The following is a 23,914-nucleotide window of genomic DNA, read 5'->3' on the forward strand; positions in this document are numbered from 1 at the left end:
AAAACACTAAGAGGGGAGTTGTTACTGTACCCAGCATGATAGTGTACACACTAGTTGCTTTAAAGTAGTAGAGAGTAAAGTGAATATTTCTGTCTTTAAATGTTGGTATATAAATAAAAAGACACTGTGAGTGACGGTCCATCTTGTGGCTTAATCCTGAGCTGCAACATCTGTGTGCTCTTTAGAAAAGAAACACTGTGATTAAGACATTGTGATGTTTCTATGCTTTAGCCTCTTCTTATATCATTTGTCCACTGCATCATATTTGACAAACCAGTACACATAGTCAAATAGGGCAAGTCACACTTGTAAAGGTTTTAGGTTTTCCTGGAGCATTCTACACTTCCTGAATTCATTTGTCTTACAGAGCAGTTCTGTGTATATTTTGACAAATGTATCAATCAACAGTGACTCTGAGAAATGAAATGTCACAAACTCAATACACACCCACCTCTATTTCACACTCCCTTGTGTGCCTAATGAACCATAATCCCCATAAACAGTAGATCAGATCACACTAATCTCCTGTTGTAAACGTATGAGCTACATGTCTACAATGATCAATCAAGACTTCCAGATTCACTGTAGGAATATGGCTTGGATGAGGCCAAACAATATGAATCATAATCAAAACAAATCAATAAAAACAAAGCCCATTTGCATCCTGTGTACTTCATGTGTAGTCTATTTGAAAATGATGTTTGTGCATTGAATGGGCTGATAGTGTTGATGGTGTTTCTGATATCAACACCGTAACCAAATATATCGTTTTTTAAGCTCCATGCAAACTCCAAGCTCTTCCTCAGAGGGTCAAAACCCAGCACCTACATCGCCCACAATGCAACTTGACTGCTGAAAGTTCAGTCAGAGATATAATTATGCTAATAGCAGCAAATGTAGCTTGTGTTGCTATCCTCACTTCTTTCACATTGTTTTAATTTTCAAACTTGTAGATAGTGTTATAGTACTCGAGATTTGTGTTTTTTAAGGTCTTGGTCTCGTCTCGGAATCGACCGCATTTTTACTTGGTCTTCAACTCGGTCTCGAACGAGCTGGACTCTGGATTTTTTTTCAAGACCAGTCGAGACCACCGCTGCAATGACACCTTTCTTTCTTTCTTTCTTTCTTTTTTTTTACTGTGATTTAGTGTAAAACACCCACCTTCAAATGCAACCAATAATATTTTACTTTGAAAGTTTTAACGCTGCCACCGGGCAGCCCCCTCCACCTGTTAGTGTTGTACGCAGCAAGCCTGTGTTATGTTGAAGTCTGTTCCACCGTCCATATGTGTTTTCTATATTTTATCAGGAGAGGAACATTATTCTTGGGGGAACAGACTTCGACATAACAGCGGTCTGATTCACCGGCTTTCTTACTGTCACTGCTCCCTCTATGCATTCACTCTCTAGCTCGCTCGACCGCAGCTAATACAACATTATCAGTAAATCAGGCTCTGTGGCTTCCTCTACAGCCACTTATTGGCAAAGAAACTCCCCCCATTCAGTGTCCGGACCTTTACATCGAGGCAGAATAAAGTAGCAGTAGCAGAGGCTAACATTAGCGGCTCCTCTCCTCTGTCTCAGACGGAGCTGAGTCCTCCATGCAGCAGACACAGAAAGGTGGAGAGTTGTCACAATTTAACTCACACAGTTAACAACATAATCTGCATGAAAAAAGACTCCAAATGATGGAAAATACTGAAGGAGTGGGATTTGACGATAAACGATAGGCTACAGCAAAATATGAAACTTCAATAGGTCCACCTGTGTAATCTAATTCAATCCAATACAACAGCCCTGCTATAAATTCCACATTTATGAAGTTTATACATTTTTGTTAACATTGTCAAAAAAGTGATAATTCTACTTCATGTTTATTACTGAGGTCATAGTGGGTAATGCTGGTGTATTAGGCTTCATTATATTGAATGGTGTTCCTTATATTATCCACTCCATTAATTTAGGCTTACATGAGAGGGGCAAAATATTAGGAACAGCAGTCAGTATAATGCACCCCAGTATGCTGCCATCACTTAGTACAACCTTAGTAATAAACACAGTAGAATTATCACTTTTTTGACAATGTTAACAAAAATAGAATTTATAACAGAGCTGTTTTATTGGATTGAATGATATTGCACAGGTGTTCGTAATGACTGTATATCATATCACACAGCTCTACTGTACATCCATTTGTATTTTACTAACATTCCTACATAAAGCTTTTCTTTTTAGCAGAGGAATAATGCAAATGTTGAGCTACATGATTATGATTACAGTAAGGTCTCGAATTACATTGGTTTGATCCATCCCCCCCCCCCCCCTGTCTTGGTCTTGACTCGGTCTCACCCCCTTAAAGTCTTGGTCTTGTCTTGGTCTTGGTATGCTCTGGTCTTGACTCTGTCTCGGGTTAGGTGGTCTTGACTACAACACTAATTGTAGTATTCAGCCCCAAATGATGCTGACTCAGGTAACATCACTTGGGGCTTTGTATAAGACTTCACACAGCGGCCTCTGCAGACACAAAGACTTTATACTAATTTTTAACATGTGCAATAGTAGTCTCCAATATCTAGAAACACATGCTGATGTGTACTGGTTGGTATAACTCTCCTTTAAAATAAAGTGAACCATCTGAAATCTACTTCCCAACATAAGAGGGTTGCATCCAACCTGAAGCATATAGCCTAATCGAACAATCATGTCAAGTAAACAATCATTATTCTGTAATTGGCCAGGTGTGTGGAGATGTGAAGAAGGGTGGGGATTGAACTCTCTCTTTTATTCTAAAGACAAGTGTACCTGACAGAGAGCCTCCCTGAAAGTGTGTGCTTGTTATCTGCAGCAGATATGTTGATGTTGATGATGTTGAGAAAGAGACTCAAAAAACAGAGTTGTTGGAGAGAGATCAGAGAGGCAGTGGGATACAACCAGGAGGAGGTATTCACAGAAGGCTTTTCACCCTGCCTTCATGTGTGGACAGAACCAGTAGGTCACGGTTCCCCAACATATCACATGACTGTCCCCTTCAGCCAGCTGCTGTCTTTAGTTATGAAAGGACAGCTGGTTGTGTGGACTGTAATGGATGGTATAAATAGATGCTTCTGTAGTACACATACTTCTGGTGTTAAGTTTGAGTAAGTTTTAAATTACTTCACCAAGTTCAAGGCTACCAGAAATGAATGTGACTATTACATATTGCCTACACACTGATTAAAATCCATAAATGTATTAAACTGAAGACCTATTTTTCAATTATTTTACTAACTAAGTTGACATTGTAATGGTGTCCTTGTTAGGACAGTTAGGCAAGGGACGCAGGTTTTCTCTGGTTTCAGAATGTGGGATTTTATTTATCCAAAAAACGCAAAAAGAACAAAGGAATCATGATTAATAACTAAATTGGACCTGGCGCGCAGGTGGTCGAGTGGTTAGAGCGCATGCCATATACGCAGCCCATCCCGGTTCGAATCCCGGTCGGAGGTCCTTTGCTGCATGTCACACCCCCCTCTCTCTCCCATGTTTAATGTCTGTCTACTGCTAAATAAAGGTGTCTATGCCAGACAAAATCTTTTTTTTTTTTTAATTTAAAAAATAAAACTAAATTGGACCCTTAAAGAGGTCAATAGAGCTGAACTGAAAGTACGTCAAACCAACTGCAGCAATGACACTTGAAGGGAACACGTATACTGGCTGACCAAACCATTTTACAAACATGAGGGGTGGACAAATGTAATAATTGACTACAAATAAATACTGCATAGATTAGGGGGGGGCAAACTATGGCCCCCAAGCCAACAGCAGCCTGTTGCTCATTTTAAAATGACCCAGCGTGAATTTAAAAAAAAAAGATGGAATAAATGTGGAAGTATTTTTGTCTGATTGGGCGGGACGGCTGTGGCACAGGAAGTAGAGCAGTCATCTACCAATCAGAAGATCAGCAGTTCGATTCCAGCTCCTCCGGTCCACATGTCGATGTGTCCTTGGGCAAGATACTTAACCCCTAATTGCTCCTGATGGCTGCGCCAACAGTGTGTGAATGTGTGTGAATGGTTAGTTTCCATCTAATGAGCAGGTTGGTACCCTGTGTTGTAGCTCCTGTCATCAGTGTATGAATGTGTGTGAATGGGTGAATGAGACATCATGCAGGAACAGAAATTGAAATAATTGACAGCCAGCCTGTTAACTCAACAGCAGCAGTTTTATAATGTCAACAAAGTCCATGAAAATGCCTCTTATGGTGACTTTATTAAAGGGTGCCTCACTAAAGTTGTGGTGATAATGTGCCCACACAAAACTCAACAATGCAACAAAGTTGGTGTGTGCAGAAAAACAGTCGAAGAGCTAGCTAACTTTAGTCTTGTTGATTTTTACTCAATTACATGTGACAAGAGCACAGATGTTACGGACACAGCCCAGCTGTGTTTTTTTGCAGGTTGACTGCAACTTTTGCATCACCAAGGAGTGGCTTGATCTTAGGCAATGAAAGACAAGTGGAATGGGATAGCTTCTATGGTGTGCAGGAAGGTTCACGACAGTGGAGGTGAGGCTGTTAAAATGCACTGTATTATCCATCAAGAGGCAGTCGGTGCCAAGGCAGTCCAGCTCAGTGTTGTGATGAATGTTGTGGAGAAACCGAGCACTCAATCACAGACAACTCCAGGCTTTCCTGTCTGAAGTCAATACTGAATACAAACACATGGTTCACCACTCAGATGTGCAATGGCTCAGTAGCGGTTCTGTGCTGCAGCAGTTTTATTCCCTGAAATGTGAAATTGACCAGTTTTTGAAAGAGAAGGACAGACCTCTTGTGAGTTAACCTCCATGGTTTGCAGACCTGGCTTTTTTAGTTGATTTGACGAGCCAACCGAAACTGAACAAGAGCCTGCAAGGTAAATATCAGCTTGTGCCTCAACTGTTCACACACCTGAAAGCATTCGATGTGAAACAACTACACAAATTGGTGCAAGTGGTTCACTTCCCCACACTTTTAGAACTTAAGGTCACTTTCCCAAATGCCAACCTTTCTGCAAAAAGTTGAAATATGTGTCTGTGATGATCACATTTCTAATAAAAAATTCAGTCAGTGCTTTGAAGACTTTGCTGCCATTGAAAAAGACAATGAGTTCTTCACACATATCCAATAATGTAATCCAACCTATTATTTCTCATAGTTTGTTGTGTATATTTTTGTTTCTAGAATGGTAAAAAGTTGATATACAGATGTAATAAGATAGTGTTTAAGATAGTGTTGCTATCTTAAAGTTCATCCAACTGGCAGGAGAGAGATGCCACAGTAATCATAAACCTCTGAAAGAAATGCATCATTTACAATATATTGATTGCGTTGGTGCTTCTAGCACTGCATTTGTTATTTACTGATTTTTCTGATATACTGTGTGATCAGCTGTACCACAAAATGTAATAATAATAATAGTAATAATACATTTTATTGGTCACGCACTTTACATCTGAAAACAAATCTCAAAATGCTACAAAACATCAAGGTTGTGATAAAAAGAAAAAAGATGCTATAGATGCACTGGTTAGCCAGGAGGGAGATATTCTATTCCATCCTGGCATCCTGGTAAACAGTGAATAAGATAGCAATAGTATAGTACAGTTGATGTTATATAGCATTGTAAACTGTTAAAGTCAGATAGAGAAGTGGTGAACAAACAACACCAGCGTCCTCTCCAGTCTAAAAAAACAGCAGTTAGGTAGACAGCCAGAGTACACAGAATCTGCACAAAAATAGACAAATATCCACACACAAAAAAGCTGTTACAATCATTATGCCAGGAAACATTGCATTTAATTGTATTTAACTTGATGCACACACATCATGAAGCATCCATTTTTTGGTCACTTTGTCATAGACAGGGTTGTTTTGTTTCATCCCCAGAATCATATCTGCTCTTTTGATTACTCATTCTACATTTTTAGATTAAAAAGTCTGTACAATGTGCTAAAAAAAGACACCTGATTGTCTGCTCCTAATGTGGATTAGCTCCTGGAATGTCCAGAGTGCAGTGTGATGTGTCATCTTTCCCCATGCTCTGCAGCATTAAGAGAAGCAGGGTTAAGCATGTTGATGAGAAGCCATTTAGCTTGGTATAAAAAGACTTGCAGAGAAACATCTTGCATGCTCCGGTGGCCGGAGCTGGCAGAGCGACGCTAACAGCTGATCAGGTGATTTATTGAGGTAATAAAGTCTGACTGACTGCTCTGTGAGCCAGTGAGAAGCAGGTATTGATACAGCAGGCCTATTAGATTAATGTGAGTAATAACGTGTGATTGAAAGACTGTGGCGCCAATTGGGTACTAAGGAAAATGGAGGAGGTGGTTGTGTTGTAAACTGCAGCATAAATCACCATGAACTAAAGACATTTTCTTTATTCTACAAGTGGATTCCCTGGTAGTTCCAATAAGCCATTAGAGTCTGTGTGTTCCAGAATAAAGAAGTAATTGGATACAGATGCCCTTGAAGAGTTCAGTTGAGGATGCATACTGCATCTATGCAGCTTGGTTGCATTCCTCTGACAAGACTACATCATTTCAATTCAAAAACAAAATAAATGACATCATTTCCTGTTTCTAGATTTCTAATTGTTGCCAAGTGTTCATACATGTTGTTCTGCCTGAGGTTTCTTCCCTTTAAAAGGGAGTTTTTCCTTGCTGCTGTCACCAAGTGCTGCTCATATGGGAATGTTGGGAATGTTGAAATGAAAGAGTACGGTCTAGACCTGCTCTATGTGTAAAGTACCTTGAGATCACTTTTGTTGTGATTTGGTGCTATATAAATAAAGATTGGTTGATGTATACAATAATTTTTCTATCTATTTTTAAAAAATCATGTCTTCCCATCAATGGAATTCACTAAACTTAACACAATGGTTGAATCTCATCTAAAATGATAAAGATAACATGGTGGTGTCACTATAACAGACATCTTGTTGTTTTGTGTTATGTTGTATGTATAAGCTCAATATAATGCTCAAACATGAGCTTATAATAACAAGAAAAAACTAAATGTGATGATGCAGTATTCTGGATTTAACTAACGATAAATTCTGAACACAGTAAAAGAATCATCACACTTTATTCTTATGTTGTTTTTTTTTAATTGAATTGCAAGACCATTCATTGCATTTAGTGCTCAGATACTATGTACATGTTGAATACACTCTCATATAGACATCCTGTGTCCTCAACATGCGTAGTGTGTGAATAGGTCATGACGTGTAGAAAGACAGCAGCTACATGTCTGCTGGTTGTCAAAGTGCAGTAAGCTCTATTCCCAATTCCTCCGTCTGTCCTCCCATTGGTCCACTAACATCCTTCAACCTACGACCTCTGTACTGTACAAAAAGTGTCTACTTCACAGTTCCTCTCACCATTTATCTTTCTGTCCCTTGCTTTTCCCCTTCACACTCTCCTTTCCTTCTCCATTATTCCCTCTCGCCTTTCTGTCACTCACTCCGTGTCCTTGCTTATCCATTAGCAGCTGACCATTCAGCCTACATGTCAGCCTGTCTGACACATGGCCTAAATATTAGCATAGGTTGTCCAGTAACTGACAAGGGTCACACGTCTGATCCCTGCAGCAGCCAACATGCCCATCAATCCTCATATGTTGTCTTCAAGTGTTGGTCAGCTAAAATCCAAATCCTCACTCACTGACAGTCCCGCTGGGTACAAGATCAGCCACAAACCTGAGCTGGAAGTGATGTACATGATATCTTGGAGACAATAACGTTTGAAAAACAGACTTTAATACATCAAATTAAACTGTGCTTAAGTCTGCAGTGTCAGCTATTCTGTTAAACACACAATGAAAAATATGAAATGTTAGTTGTTTGTTTTTTGTTTGTGCTCCTGGTGATAGTAAGTCTGTTTGAAACACACACTTTATCTTCACATTCAACAGTCAGCCAATTACACCATGTTGTGTTCAAATTCTATTATAATGACATAAACCTTTGAGTCTGTCATAAATAAAAAATATTTAGTGTCATAAATGTACAAAATAAAACAATTCCCCTTCCTGCTTTAATACAATAGTATAACATTGATCATTTAAATACAGTGTATACCAGAAGTAAAAGTAATAAGACACTTCAAACTCTAAAGTGCTGAGTGCACTTACAAAATATGAAACCACTCTTATTTACATATTTAGTTGTATGCTTTTAATAATAATAATGACTATAACAATGCGCCTGTCGGGCGCTGCAGCATATTTACTTGCCAGAAGACACACGCTCATAGATCAGAGCAGTGAGAAGAATGTATATTTGTATATGAAGGTAAATGAACCTGCTTGCAGGTTCCTAAGCAGCATGACTGGAGCGCCTAATTTCAGTTTCATTTGATGGTCAGGCATCCCAGAGGGTTTCAATGAGTTTAGAAACTCAACAGGCAGTGCATCCTTGTGATTGTCCTCCAGGACTGAATCAGCTGAAAAGTAGACTCTCTCTTCACCAGGGAACACAGACAAACACATGTCATTGATGGCTCTGATATCCTTGTTCAGAGGTGTGTATACAATGCCTTTAAGAAGGTTGTCTTTGTCACCACATCCATTCTGGAGGTTAGGGAAGGTCTCAGAAATGAGAGTGTTGAGATCTTGCACCAAGTACTGTGGCAGAATCTGTAGCCGAACTCCAGAGAAGTAAGGTAATAAAACCACTTACTTTGCTTCAAAACACAATCCACACAGTAGCTAATGCTAATGCTAATGCTAATGCTTGGCCGTTTAGTGGTAACCAGCATGAATGCAGCCTCTTGTAAAAAATGAAGATCAACAATAATTGTACTTCCAGCATTATCCAACAACCAAAAACATGTTTTCAGGTGTTATCCTCTCACATTTATCTGCACAAACAGGCAACTAGTAAGACACTACTACCGCCAGAAGTGTGTGTTTGTGTGTGTGTGTGTGTGTGTGTGTGTGTGTGTGTGTGTGTGTGTGTGTGTGTGTGTGTGTGTGTGTGTGTGTGTGTGCGTGCGTGTGTGTGTGTGTGTGTGTGTGAAAATTTGAAGGACAGACAAACGGACGGACGGACCAACATCCCGCTCTCCAATCATAGTCGTAGGATACTAATAATAATGATGATAATACTAATAATTAATACATTTTATTTGTAACACACTGTACATTTATAAACAAAAAGAAATCAAAGTGCTACAAAACCTCATAAAACAATAATCAAAAGACAAAGGTTGTGTCCTTTGTTGATTTGGGGGGTTGAAGTAAAAGAAAAAATAACAACAAAAAACATGACATAAACAATAAAAGCTCACTAATTCACACATTGTATTTCTTCTGATTGATTTGTTGGAAAACCGACATCTACAAATGACCATTTCTATTTTCAAATGGCTATTAGCTCATTTCCCTCAATGAGAAATGATGCCTTCAGTGATTAACACCAGTCTTCTGTTCCCATCCTACACTTTTCTATTCTAGTGTATAGTGATTTTTTTTAACCTGAAGGGATTGCTCATGGGGCTTTTAGTCAGCTAAATTCATTGGTGTTGTAGTAGTCTTAGTAGTCCATGCATGAGCAGGTCACCCTGGGCATCTTTGTACGGCAACACCACTTGGTCAAACCGCATGTTGTCACTACTGACTTTGAGTCTGTCGCTACATGATCTGAGTGTCTACTGTGGATTTTGCTGACATTTTTATGATATTACATCAAATGTCAGTTTATTGTTGAGCAGCTGTGAAAATTAATTATTCAGACATACCCAAAGTTTGACTCTGTGTGAACACTCAGTGAGGGTTTTCTTGATTGCATGAGTAAATCAATACTGATCAGGGAAATTCCACTCAACTGACTTTGGTGTTCTAACAGCTTCTATGACTGGGCTCTTGTTATTTCTGTGTTCAAGCTGAGAAGTGACTCCATGTACCAGTCACTGGGACAAAGTATGTAACTGAAATCAGTGAGCATATACCTGCGAGGTGCTGTCCTCCAAGATGTGCTACATTCCTGCTGCTCTCCAACATTGCAATTAGTCCCCCTCCCCCCTCGTTTTCTCCACATCTCATTCCCTTTCTGTCCCTTTATTCATGCTCTTATAGGTTGATGTCTTTCATTATCTTTCTCCGTCTCCCATCTCATCCTCCTGTCGTCCCCGTTTTCATCAACAGCCTCCCTCCCCCTCCATCTCACAGCTTAAATGCATCCTTGCTTTCTGTCAGCTGTGAAGGTTGACTATATGTCAGTCGTATTAACAGCAGGCTGATGTATTCGGTTCCACCAGAGAATACTGAGGACTCCGCATCATTAGTTCTCAGCTGGTGTGTCTATACACAACACCGGACTCTCTTGTCCCTGGGGAGGAAGCCTACATGTATACAATACACAGTCTATGGAGTCCAACAATGAGAAAACTGTAATGATTCCCATGGGGAGAATTCAATTACTGCAGCAGAGCAGAGCACCGTAACAGATTACAGGCAGGAAGAGAACTGAACAGGGGATATCTATATATATATACTGTATATGTAAATGCATGTGAATAGATAACACAGGGAAAAGTAGACTCAAGGTCCGTTTTTGTATTGGGAGTTGTTTAAATAAATATTGTTTTCTTTAATTTGGTTAATTAAGAATTGTGTCTAAGAGACATTTTACAGTTAATTAACCCAAAATTCAAACATGTCACAAAATGTTTCAGCACCAAACATTTCTGTCTGTCTTGCCTTCATCAGGGTGTCTGGGATAGTTTCTAATTTTGTAATACACCTTCCATTAATAAATCATTGCTGGGCATCACTGAAACCAAAAGCTTTATTTATTTTGATTTAAAAAAAAAAAAAAAAAAATGTCTCTATAATAATGTAATGGTGGTATATGTGTACATAAAAATTAAATGCTGCTCTTCCGGGATCAAATGTGGTCCGATCTGAATCTTTTTATAGCAGTTGACACTTGTCATAGCAGGTGGAGCACAGGTGGAACTAACATTAATCATGACTCCATTGTTCCATTGAAGTGTCCAGGAAATTCATACTGTGAGCCAGCATGGACAACAGACTTTCCTCACAGCAGACATTTTAACATGTCACACCAGGAAGAGCACAGGTGTAAATGTTCAGGGCCTTAGAATGTGACTGACTGTCATGGCTCACTGCCGCCACGGTCAATGTGTTTAGTGCTTTTACTGCTATTACAAGTCAAGAAGTTGACCGTGGAAAAGGTCTATACCAGTTTCCTGGGACTGGTAATGTAAAGAACAGTTGAGGTTTATGTTGTAGGCTGTAAAGACTATTTTGTCATTAATATCACCCATGGATATCAGCACAGGTGGAAGTCTCGGCTCTGCACCTGTCTATGTGGAGTCAGTGTGTTCCAAAAGTACATGCTGTAGGGTTTCCTGGGGGCAAAGACATGCTGGTCCTGATTTGAGACCGAAAGTTCCTGTAGGTGACAAAGTGTGTGTGTGTGTGTGTGTGTGTGTGTGTGTGTGTGTGGGTGTGTGTGTGTGTGTGTGTGTGTGTGTGTGTGTGTGTGTGTGTGTGTGTGTGTGTGTGTGTAGTGTGCATAGTATGCGTTATTATAATAATTATATATCACTCAAGCAAATCACACATCATAATGATGACTGGTTGTCATTATTCAAATAGCTTCATTATTAATGTAATTAAAAACTTGATATATGATTAAGATCATATAATATATAGAGTAAATATAGAAGGACCTTTTTTCATCCATAAACATCAATCTGAAAACACTGACATGATATTTTTAGTCGGCAAATGTTTGGTTATGATTGTGTCCTTGGATAAAATTGCAGTGGTGTGTTTAACAGCACATCCAGCTGTTTTTTGAATAGATGTGAGTGCTTTTATGCAGTACAAGTGCTATGATTTGTCAAAATTGCACGCTGTATTTTACACACAGCGTGTGTGTGTTTAAAACCACAGCGCCTGCCTCTTTCGAATCATCTTTTCAACAACCCTCGGAGACACATGCTCCTTTAAACTGCTGCTCTGCTTCTAAAGCTCCTCCACTTCCTTTTAACCACCTCCTCTATCTTCACACCTCCTCTTCTCTGCATCTGGAACCACACGGGAAAATCAGCAGTGTTAAATTCATTCAGAGAGTGTTCAATTTAACACTAGAGAAGTGTCTCTATGTGTCCACTCTTTTCAGTGTCAAATGAACACGTTTGAATGCACACTCAGAGTTATTTCAACACCGTAAGGAGTAGAAAATGAACACTGGCTAATACTGAGTAGTGTTGATGGTACTCTACACTAGTGTCAATGTTAGAAAATGAACACTACCAGATTACACTTGACTCGGATATAGTAACACTAATGGCTGTAACACAATTACCTTTGAGGGTGTAAAATGTTGTGGACCACTAATGATCCCTCCAGCCACCTACTGTACTCCGCAAACATATCAATAACAAAACATACAAGTCAACAACTTTCAAAAAATATTGTGTATTTAAAGGCAGGTACACCACAAAGAAAATTCATGAACTGCAAACGGTTCATCATGGAGTGATACAGAAAATGATAGAATGGGACAGTGTACATTTGGTCATCAATATCATAGAAATAAATTCCCTATCGTAAGGTCTGTAGTAGACCAGGTCATCTACACAGATCAGTGTGAAGACATCTGTTTATTCTTCAATACTAAATGTATTTAAAGGTGCAGGATGTAGAATTTAGTGTCATCTAGTGGAATACACTTGGCAGAAATGGAATATAATCCCTGCCACCATGTCCATGTGGGCCCCATAAGGGTTACATTTGGGCTGCAATATGGGTCCCAGGTGGGTTTGTCTGCAGTTTCCATGGTGGCCCCACCTGTCTTTGCCCATATGGGCTTCAAGTGGGTTCTGACCGGGTTTCAGGTGGGGCCCAACAGGGTGAGTTACACATGTGGGGCCTATGTTTCTAAAACAATTTGATTTCAAAATCCTAATGTAGAAGTCATCATTTATATCTCTTTAAAAAAATCCTCCTCCATGAATGAGACCCCATGATGGGTGCATACATAGACTTATCATTGACAGGAACTTTCTCTGTCAATGAGCCTGTTGTTCTATCTCTGCATATATTAAAACATACACCAAGAATATGCAGTTTCTAGAGGGGGAGGGAGAGAGATGACTTTGTGGGACTGTTGTAATTGCATTTAGCATCATCTAGTGTTGCATTTCTATTCTTCCTTCTTTGTAAGCGTAATAATATCTGGGATGTTAATATTATCCTGACTGAGTGAGTGACTGATGGAATTAATGGCTGACTATGCAGAAGCCCTGCTGACTCATTGACTGCATTAGTGAAAGCACAATTTGCTGACTGGGAGACTGAGAGTCTGGCTGTTTAGATGATTGGTTGACCAGCTGATTAGCTAGCTGCTTGGCAGCTGGTTTGCTGACCAATGAATGTTTCATTTGATCAGTTATTGTCAGGAGATGTGCTTTTGTTTACAGTCTTAACAAAGAGCAGGTTGTACATTTCTTTAAGTTTTGACTTTTGTTTCACTTTCAGGTAATCAGCCTTTGACTCTGAACTGAAGGTTAAGAGGAATTAATCCAGTGCTTATTCTCTCTGTATCTGTCCAGGTCCAGTAGCAGTGATAAGCGGTGAGGAAGACTCTGCCAGTCCTCTTCACCATGTAAACCATGGGATTATCAGCCCCTGCACACTGGATGTCGGGACGGATGCCGTGGTGATCGGAATGACCAGAATCCCTGTCATAGAAAACCCCCAGTACTTCAGACATGGACACAACTGTAACAAACCCGCCACCTGTAAGTACAGACATCAGAATGGAACATCACATTGTTCATGTGTTCTCATGTTCAGTATATGGATCACTGTTTTCAATTTTCACTGATCCGAGTGAAAGTGATAGTTGTGTTTCCTGCTTTGAGATGACGCTGAGAACATCTGCTATAGGATCAGAGTACCTTCACACAGTTACACGCTATCTTCATATCACAGCCATCGGGTTGTTGGAATGAACAATTTACTTGCTATTAAAGGGAAACAGGCCTGCATCTGTGTCATCCACCAACAAGGCTTTTCAGAGGGATCCATCCATCTAGTCTGCTGCACCTTTTCTTCCACTTCAGCACAAAACCACATTTAAAGTAAATGTGTCTATCACACCTGTTCGGTTCAGTTCAATCAAACTTTGTTTTGACTGGTGTCTCCATATGCGTACCGACCAAATGAAGAGGGGGTTTTTTTGTGGTTCAAACAAATCAGACCAGCGACACACATAGGCCAATGTTTGGACACACCTACTGAATCCCTTGAATGAGAAAGTAAGTCCAAACATGTGACTGGTGCTGTATGTGAATAAATCCAAACGCAGAACTACAACAGCATGTATGTGAACCTTCTATCATTTGTGCTAACTGTCATGGGAGTGAACAGGCATGAAGTCCAGTCACACCTACAATTTTAAATACAGACATGTTGCAATGAAATCAATTCTTTTTGGTTGCTTGTAGAGACAAAGAAACTGTGTGCAGATTTCATGTTGAGTCCAACTTTGCCGAACTTTGACACATAAATGCACATGATTAACTAAAAGCAAACTGTCTTGACAGTGTTGACCTTTCAGGAAACAGAGAGCCAGAGAATGTAAATTAAAGGATGCTATCATAGCTAATTAGCTGCATGTCACCATTCAGTTGTATTTAACCTTTCTGGAGTATAAACTGCTCCATAAGACAAGAATGGTCCATAGATAATAACCGGACTAACTAGCTTGCTTATTTCCCCCTTCAATAACTCTTCATTAAATGAAATGGTGTACAGTCCTCAGAACAAAATGTCAGCAGGGAGTAAGTGACACAGTACAGAGACAATAGGAACAAGCTACTGTATTGGCAGTGACAAGAACTAGCTTGTTCCTGGCTCGGTCACATATTATTTGCAAAGATAAGCACATCAATTACAGTGTGCCACTTTCTGGTACTACAGTCTTAAAGAAATAGATCAAGATTTTTGTATATACGCTTATTCGCTTTCTTGCTAAGAATAAGATGAGAGATGTTTGATACCACTCTCACATCTGTCCATTAACTATATGATAACAGCCAGCAGCAGGTTCATTTTACTTAGTACAGAAAGTGAGTGAAACAGTAAGTCTGCTCTGTTCAAAGGTAACTCTGCACACCTTGTCTTCTTCCTGTTTCTGTCATCATTTTAGTAAGCCGACATGTATACCAGCCTAAATAAACACAAGAAATAATCACTTCAATTCATTGTAAAGGGAAGATGTATATATCATCTATTCCTTTTTTGTTTGTTTCCTGCATATGTAGTCTTGATCCTCTAGATTTAAGGAGTTTCAGGTTTCCACTCGTGCCAAAGAACAGAAACTGCCACCATAAAGAGAGAGATTTTTTTGTTTTAACAATTATCAATCTCAGCTGATCTTTTGACCCAGTTGATCCTTCTATTCTATTAGACTGTCTTAAAAAGTGGGTTGGCATCAGGGACACTGTCCTGTAGTTGTAATCTTACTTATTAGTAAGTAAATATTAAGTAGGTAAGTAAGTCATCACTGACCTGTGGCATTCCCCAAGGTACCCTTTTATGTATATAAATATATCATGTATACCTCAAATATTCAGTATTGTGTTTATGAGGATGACACACATATTATATACCAATGAAGACCAGTTAAGAAGACAACTTTCATCATATTACCATAACCATTACTTTTGGTCCTCTAAAGTCATCAAACATTTTCCAGAAACCTCTTGACTCCCAGTATATAGATGTGACACCCTACAGCCAGACTCCCAGTATACAGATGTGACACCCTACAGCCAGACTCCCAGTATACAGATGTGACACCCTACAGCCAGACTCCCAGTATACAAATGTGACACCCTACAGCCAGACTCCCAGTATACAGATGTGACACCCTACAGCCAGACTCCCAGTATACAAATGTGACACCCTACAGCCAGACTCCCAGTATACAGATGTAACACCCTACAGCCAGACTCCCAGTATACAGATGTGACACCCTACAGCCAGACTCCCAGTATACAGATGTAACACCCTACAGCCAGACTCCCAGTATACAGATGTGACACCCTACAGCCAGACTCCCAGTATACAGATGTAACACCCTACAACCAGACTCCCAGTATACAGATGTGACACCCTACAGCCAGACTCCCAGTATACAAATGTGACACCCTACAGCCAAAGTCCTGTTTTTAGCCTCTCTTCACTGGTCACCACTCAGTTTTAGAACAGATTTGACTTGGCTGATTACCTTTGAAGCACTTCATGGTTAAGGTCCCAGCTAGATTGCTAAGTTATAACAGTTCAGTTCAGTTCTTCATGCAGGACCCGTCTGTCAAGTCTAAAGGTGACTCTGCTTTTGCAATCGAGGTCCATCAGCTCTGAAACTCCCTGCCTGAAGATCTGAGGCTTTTCTGAACTTATCTTTTTAAAATGCTTTTCTTTAATTGATACACTTCTGTCTTATCTGTTTAATTACTGTTGTCATTTTATTGTGTTTTATATTATATTTGGGCTGTATATTATTCCATGTATTTATATTATTTTAATTAGTGATTAAATGTGTTATCATTATTAATACCAATAATACTAATCATCATCATCATAATCATCATCATCATCATCATCATCATCATCATCATAAGAAGAAGAAAAAGATGATAGTAAGAGAAGAGGAAGAGTAATAATTATAATGATAAGCTTTATAGAGAAGCTTTCATACAAGGGATGTAGCTCAGAGTCATTTACAGAGAAAAATAAAATACCATATAGCAAATAAATTAATACAATTAACAATAACAGCAAATAAACAAACAAAAAAAACAGAAAATGAGACAATTTGTAAAAAATTAGATATTAGTAAAAAGTAAGTTAAAGTGACTAAAGGTCAGATTAAATGAATATGTTTATATATTTTCAGCTTCCCACATCTCTTAAAGCTGTAGGTGGACTATTCCAAAAGAAAGGCAGTATGACTTGTGCAATGCAGTAAATCCAGGGATCAACACAATGCTCGTGACAGCACATCTGCTATGACATCGTCTGTTCCTTCAATATGATGAATGTCAAGCTTATAGGCCGTCTAAGACTGTCTCTTGATCATCTCTGATTTGGGTATCTAAGTGAATGCTTCACAGAGTTATTATCTGTGTAGACTCCCACATTGTTGAAGGGACCATACTAAATCTAACTGGTGTCTCTCAATTAATAATCACTTCTTTCTATATGAGCTCAGTGACACAGATAACATAAATAAATACATAAGCTATGGTAATGTACAGCATGAACTGCTGTCAGCCTCTGGAAAAAACTGTTTTGATTTCCCTCTTGAGTTCATGTAATGTTAATGATGCTGATGACAGTCACCAAAACTGTGCAATAAATGACAGTTTAGTTCAGCAACAACATATGATCTCATGCTTACAGCTGTTGGGTTATTTAAAATAAGTCAATGCTGACATGAAACAGTCCAGAACCCAACCTTATTGGTTTTGTTACCTGAAGGACTTTGCTCATCTTTTGACATAAAGAACACCACAGTCCCATGGTGCAGTTTGCTGTGTAGGAAGGTCATCTGCATTTGACAGCCTATGTCCTTTCATTAAAAGAAAACAACCAAAAAAACTAATTGGCTACAAAGTACAGTGTTTCAGTTACAGCTGCTCAGAATATCATTTATGACAGTGAAATATTGACCTGAATTTGGTTTATTTAAATGGAGTGCTTACAATCAGTGGGTTTGTTTAAAGTGGCAAATTAAAGGCCAGGTCACGCCAGCAGAATAATGCTATTTAAATCAGTTCATTCATGGATTGTGAGTGAGTCTGTGCTGAACTCATCAACTATGGCGCTGTATTCTGCTGGAAGAGAAAAGCAATGTGTGTACAGTAGTTTATAGCTCACAGTGTCTTTATTTACTTATTAATGACTGAAAAAACGTTTCTACCTCGACAAGTCTTCATCAGGCAAATCTAATGCCTCAATCTACTCATCATTCCAACTGAACATGATATATCTGAAACAACTGTCATGCATTTCATAAGATGATTGTTAAAGTAGAGAGACATCCTAAGGGTACAGCTTCCCACTGTTGTTGTGATGAGGCAGTTGTTGTGGTTTAGCCACAATATCTCCCTGAGCCTCTTTGAATTTCCTTTCTACAGTTATGTTTACTTCCCCTGGCGTTTTGTTCACCATTGCACACCATTTCAGTCAATTTCCCTCCAGTTTACATTAAGGGTGGAACGGTTCATTAAAAAGATCCGTCCCGTTTGGTACGCTTGTCACGGTTCGGGGCACGTGTGTATTGTTCGCTTTGTCCGGTTCATGACACGGGCAACGTAACACTGGCCAGTAACCCAGGGAAGTTTTGTTTTTTTCTTCATTTGGCACGATGAGGAGGTGTTACATTATTATAGATGGGACTGATGGAGGATGGAGGCGTTACATTATTATACGTGGGTCTGATGGAGGATGGAGTCGTTACATTATTATACGTGGGACTGATGGAGGATGGAGGCGTTACATTATTATACGTGGGACTGATGGAGGATGGAGGATGGAGGCGTTACATTATTATACGTGGGTCTGATGGAGGATGGAGTCGTTACATTATTATACGTGGGACTGATGGAGGATGGAGGCGTTACATTATTATACGTGGGACTGATGGAGGATGGAGGCGTTACATTATTATACGTGGGACTGATGGAGGATGGAGGCGTTACATTATTATACGTGGGACTGATGGAGGCTTTTGCTCCGTGTCAAGCTTTCCAACAGTACAACACCAGCAGCTACTGACCTGAGAGAGACTCACCATCTCCAGATGCAGGTTGATTATAACAAAGCAGCCAAAATACACAATAACACAAATGGTAGGATACACAATATGTGTAGACCTAAAATATCTCTACAGAGTAAATATCTATAACCTTTTATTATTAGCACAGCGGTTAATCGGTTAAAATAAATGATCCCATTTTATGTTGACGTGCGACGCGTGTGTTAATATTATTATTATTATTATTATTATTATTATTATTATTATTATTATTATTAATAATAACAATACTAATATTATTAATAATATTATTATTATTATTATTATTATTATTAATAACAATAATAATATTATTATTATTATTAATATTATTATTATTATTAATATTATTATTATTATTATTATTAGTATTATTCCACGTGCCACAGGCAGATTTGACCAGCATCAATAAAACAGTTTCTTTCTGTGTTTTCTCTTCTATCCTGCATTGTGCTTATTGAAATAGGCTTTATAATGTAGTCTGGGATAAGTTACACGTTTTATGTTAGAGTTGGCTTGTTGTATTATAGCATTATGAGGCACATTGGTCTGTTTGAACAGGAGACATGCAGCAGCAGCTGTAAATAAATCAATGTGCATATTAAAGAAATAACTGAGGCAGAAAAACAGAGTAGCACGGGACATTTCTAGTAACTTCATCAAACTAATGAATGTATTATGGAGCATGCACCATGGTCTTCATGTGACAGCTCTTTATATTGTTATAATCTTTTCCTCCTTCAGTTAGGGTCAGTCAGCTGGGAATCCCTCCTGATGACGTGTTTCTCTGGGGGGAATCCCAGACCCCCGCCTGTGTTCACGCTGTCATTGTCTGTAAAATAATGTTCATTCATCTGAGGCACTAATTTAAAAGTTTCCTTGATACATGACTGTTGGTTAGTGTTAAACTATTAAGGATTTTTTTTATTAATCTGTATTGTGCTCTTGCCTTGATGACATCATTCAGTCTAAAAATATGAGAAATGAACTGTAACCCCCCCCCCCAGAAAAGAACAACATTAACCGAACCGAACACTGTGACCCCAAAACCGTGATATTAACCGAATCATGGATTTTGTGAAACGTTCCACCACTAGTTTACTTACTGTCTGATGGTCCAGCTGTTGTTCATGCTCATGTCGGACTGATAGACTGGAGCATTGCTCTGTGAGATACACACTGATTGGGATTTCTGGCTGTTTTTAGCTTAATGCTACAAATATGATTATTCCAGTAGTCTCTCCACCCTCTGTGTGTCCCTACTGAGCACAATATTGTAGTATTCTCCCACAGCAGCAGAGCAAATCGCTTTTTGCCCTTACAGCCACATAAATCTCAGGACATCCCCTGGGAGACAACACATACACACACACACACACACACACACACACACACACACACACACACACACACACACACACACACACACACACACACACACACACAGACCAACACCTTTCCCACAGCACATACACACACACAAACACACACACACACACACACACACACACAGACCAACACCTTTTCCACAGCACACACACACAAACACACACACACACACACACACACACACACACACACACACACATACACCAGCACACTTCTGATGCCATTACCAGTGGTGATGCTGATCAGTCACAAGAGTCACCTTGTATGTTGTATTTCCACTGGTGTGTGTGTGCGTGCCTAAGTACGTGTGTGTGTGAATGTATGTGTCTCTATGTCTCAACTTGTCTTCCTCTCATGTGTTTATGATTGTAAATCCATCTTCATCCATCTTTAAAACAAAACAATAATGAATACCTGATGTAATGTAATGTCATGTTTTCTCATTTATAAAGCACACAGCAGCATGATGGACAGAACACTATTTTACCATCACTACCATCATTGCAAACCCAGTGTCAACATTCAAATCATAAAGTGCTGATTAAGTGATATAGCCAAGTCTTGGTTTTGGCTCAAGGAAGGACTTTACTAAGTGTTTGATGTCAAAGAATGGTTCAGTTTTGGGAAACATCAGGGTTATGGCAAATGAGGCCTGAGGTTACTTAATGCAACTAAAATGCACGATTAAAGTCCAAGAAAGATTGTGGTTATGGTCTGTGTTGAGATGCAAACAACCACCACCACCCCAACCTCCAACACCCTGACATTCTTCTTTATACATAAAGTGCACTCTATTTCCTGTGTTGGCACCGGACATCAGCACTGGTTGTAAATTGTGCATAGCAGAAATCATCCAATATTCAAACGGTTCTTGGGAGACTGAAGGGTTCAAACACATAGTGGAAGACTTACAGCTTAAAGATGCCAAGAGATGATGGAATTAATAGAGCTCATAGTACAACCTTTGAAGTGATGGATGCAGCTTAATGCAAAGGCTGTTTGGACTTTCACAAAAGGACTGCACTACAATATCAATTTACTTTGGAAGGGGTAATGGTGCAGTGGAATAGTTCCATTCTTTAGACCGGGAGTGTCAAACTCATTTTAGTTCAAGGGTCAGATAAAGCCCAATCTGATCTGAAGTGGGTCAGACCAGTAAAACCATTGCATTATAACCTATAAATAATACATATGATAACTTTACTTTAAAAAACAATCTATTTACAAAACAGATGAACAGCCTGAGATGTCTTAAGAAATATGAGTTTAATCTCAACAATATTATATCTCTTTTTTACAGAATATTGACCACAGAAGCTGCTGATTGACAACATTTTGCACAATGTTTAATGTATAAATGCTTTAAATATGACCACAATATGTGTTCATTGTTTTTTCAGTGAAAACCTCTGAAGCAGTGCTTGCTCATGCTTGCTAATGTGGGAATGTTGGGTCTCTTTAAAATTAAACCTGAAGAGTTCGGTTTAGAATCGCTCTATGTGTAAAGTGCCTTGAGATAACTTTGTTGTGATTTGGCGCTATACAAATAAAGAAAAAAAAAAAAAAAGAAAAAAAAAAGCAGCATTTTCATGAATTAAGCTCCTCACAGTTTAACTTCCTCCTGGAACCAGGCATCATACTTTGCAAATGTATCCAGTGGGCCTGATTGGACCACTTGGCGGGCTGGATCTGGCCCGTGGACCGATCTTTTACAACTGGATGTATTAAGCTGTCTTTATTTTGCTGTAGCAGGTTTTTCAATGATCTGCTTTTTTCCACACAAAGTCTAATATGACATAAGTGAAGAAAGAAAGATAACTTCTGTATTTCTGTGCTATTAGAGCAGAGGTTCTTGCACATACTTCACACACACTTTAAGTAACATATTATTGAAATGATTGAAAGGTGCTTTTCTAGTGCAGTTAGCTCTGCTGTCCTCTAAAGCAGCTATATGTATACTGCTGGATGATGTGAGTCCCAGAGCTCATTACAGTCTTGCTAATTGCAATCCAGTGGCAGAACGGTCAACTCACTCAGCCGACCCTTGCAAGCGTACATGTGGGGGTGTTAGTGGGTGTGTGTATGGTGTAAGATGTGTGTTCATATATGTGTGTCTTTGCTTATATATATATATACTTGTATATGTTTTAACCCCCCTGGCCCCCACCCACCCCAACACACACACACTCACACACACACACACACACACACACACACACACACACACACACACACACACTGTGCTAAAACCATTCAACGATGCACACTTCACTGCCAGCTAGAATACAAGTACAAGCATTACAAGCTAAAGCTGGAAAGACTTTGACACACTGTTCAAAGTTAGAGGTCACACAGCACAAAATCTTTAAACTGGAGCTGTGAGCAGTTTCAGGCTGGGTTTCATGCAAGCTGTGCGTGACGGGGCTCAGTACATGCCCCATCCAATGACTTATACTCTCTCAACACACTAACTCAGATACAAATTTGCCAATCCTCCATTTCCTGTCAGAAATTTAAAAAAAAAGAGAACAGGAAAGAAAACATGCAAACCTCACACAGGAGAGATTATATTGCACCATTGTATGAGCCTCTGCCTGTGACTTGCATATTACCCTAACCCTAACCCCCTAACTCTATACCCTAATCTCAAAAAAGAGCTTTGTACCAGATTAGGCTGTTGGCTAAATAACATCAGCAGTCCCTTACCCTAGGCAGGGAAACAATCTTGGAGTCACTTTAAATTCAGGATTGAAGTTGAAACATATCAATCAGGTAGTAAAATTAAACTTCATGCAGCTCTATATCATCTCCAAACTCAGATCAATGGTGTATAGTTCTGACCTGGGGAAAGCTCTCCATGCCTTCATATCCTCCTGCCATGATTACTGCAACTTGTTATATATTGTTGTCACTAAGTCTTGTGGATCCCGTCTCCAACTAGTTCAACCAGCTCCTGTGTTCAATCCTGTGCCCTATATCACACTTTGAGAGAACTGCTATCATCTGAACATAGACTACTAACTCAATCCATCTCACATATTTCTCTTAAAGACTTTGTAGGTCTGTGTTGCCACCACAGGCTCTGTGTGACTACATCCCTTATTATTATGATTTACTTTTTTTCTTCTTTGGTTTTTTACTTCTTCACTGAGTTCTGGGAAGCACTTTGGATCAACAGTGTTGAGTGCTATACAAATGAAGTTGATTTGATTTCACTGTTCTAACTGCTAGGACACTATGATACTCAGTAATAAAATACATGATAAAACTAACAGACATTCTATTTGAATTGCATATTTTATCCTGCTAGCAATAGATTCTCAGCAATGTGACAATAACCGGACCATTTGAAATTTGATGTGCTACTCTTAATCTGTCAATAATGAATCCTTATAATGATGGTGATGCCCTGACCTTTCATCTAGCACCACTGTACAGAACATTTTCAGTTGTACACAAAAAAAGATCAAAACTAAAACATATCAAAATAACCCACAGGACAACATTTTCATTTTGTACACACAATATTACAACTTGACCTATCCAAGGACAGAGGTGTGGTTTAAAATGGGAAGGGATATTTTTGGGGTGAATAAATTGGACAAGCTGTGGCTTATTTATCCTCTAAATAATGTTCATGTCATAATGACCCATATACAATAATAA

General features: G+C 39.1%; 1 protein-coding gene across 2 annotated transcripts in view; it reads left to right on the forward strand.

Annotated features, from left to right (window-relative positions):
* Positions 1-23,914, forward strand: part of LOC133981562 (NT-3 growth factor receptor-like) — a 270,283-nt gene that overhangs the window by 191,653 nt on the left and 54,716 nt on the right. For both annotated transcript variants that reach the window (XM_062420326.1, XM_062420325.1), the window contains one exon: positions 13,605-13,793. In XM_062420326.1, coding sequence (XP_062276310.1) covers positions 13,605-13,793 — 189 coding nt within the window. The remainder of the gene's footprint in view (positions 1-13,604; positions 13,794-23,914) is intronic.

The sequence above is a fragment of the Scomber scombrus genome, chromosome 6 (genome assembly GCF_963691925.1).
Source record: "Scomber scombrus chromosome 6, fScoSco1.1, whole genome shotgun sequence".
NCBI classification, from domain to species: Eukaryota; Metazoa; Chordata; class Actinopteri; order Scombriformes; family Scombridae; genus Scomber; species Scomber scombrus.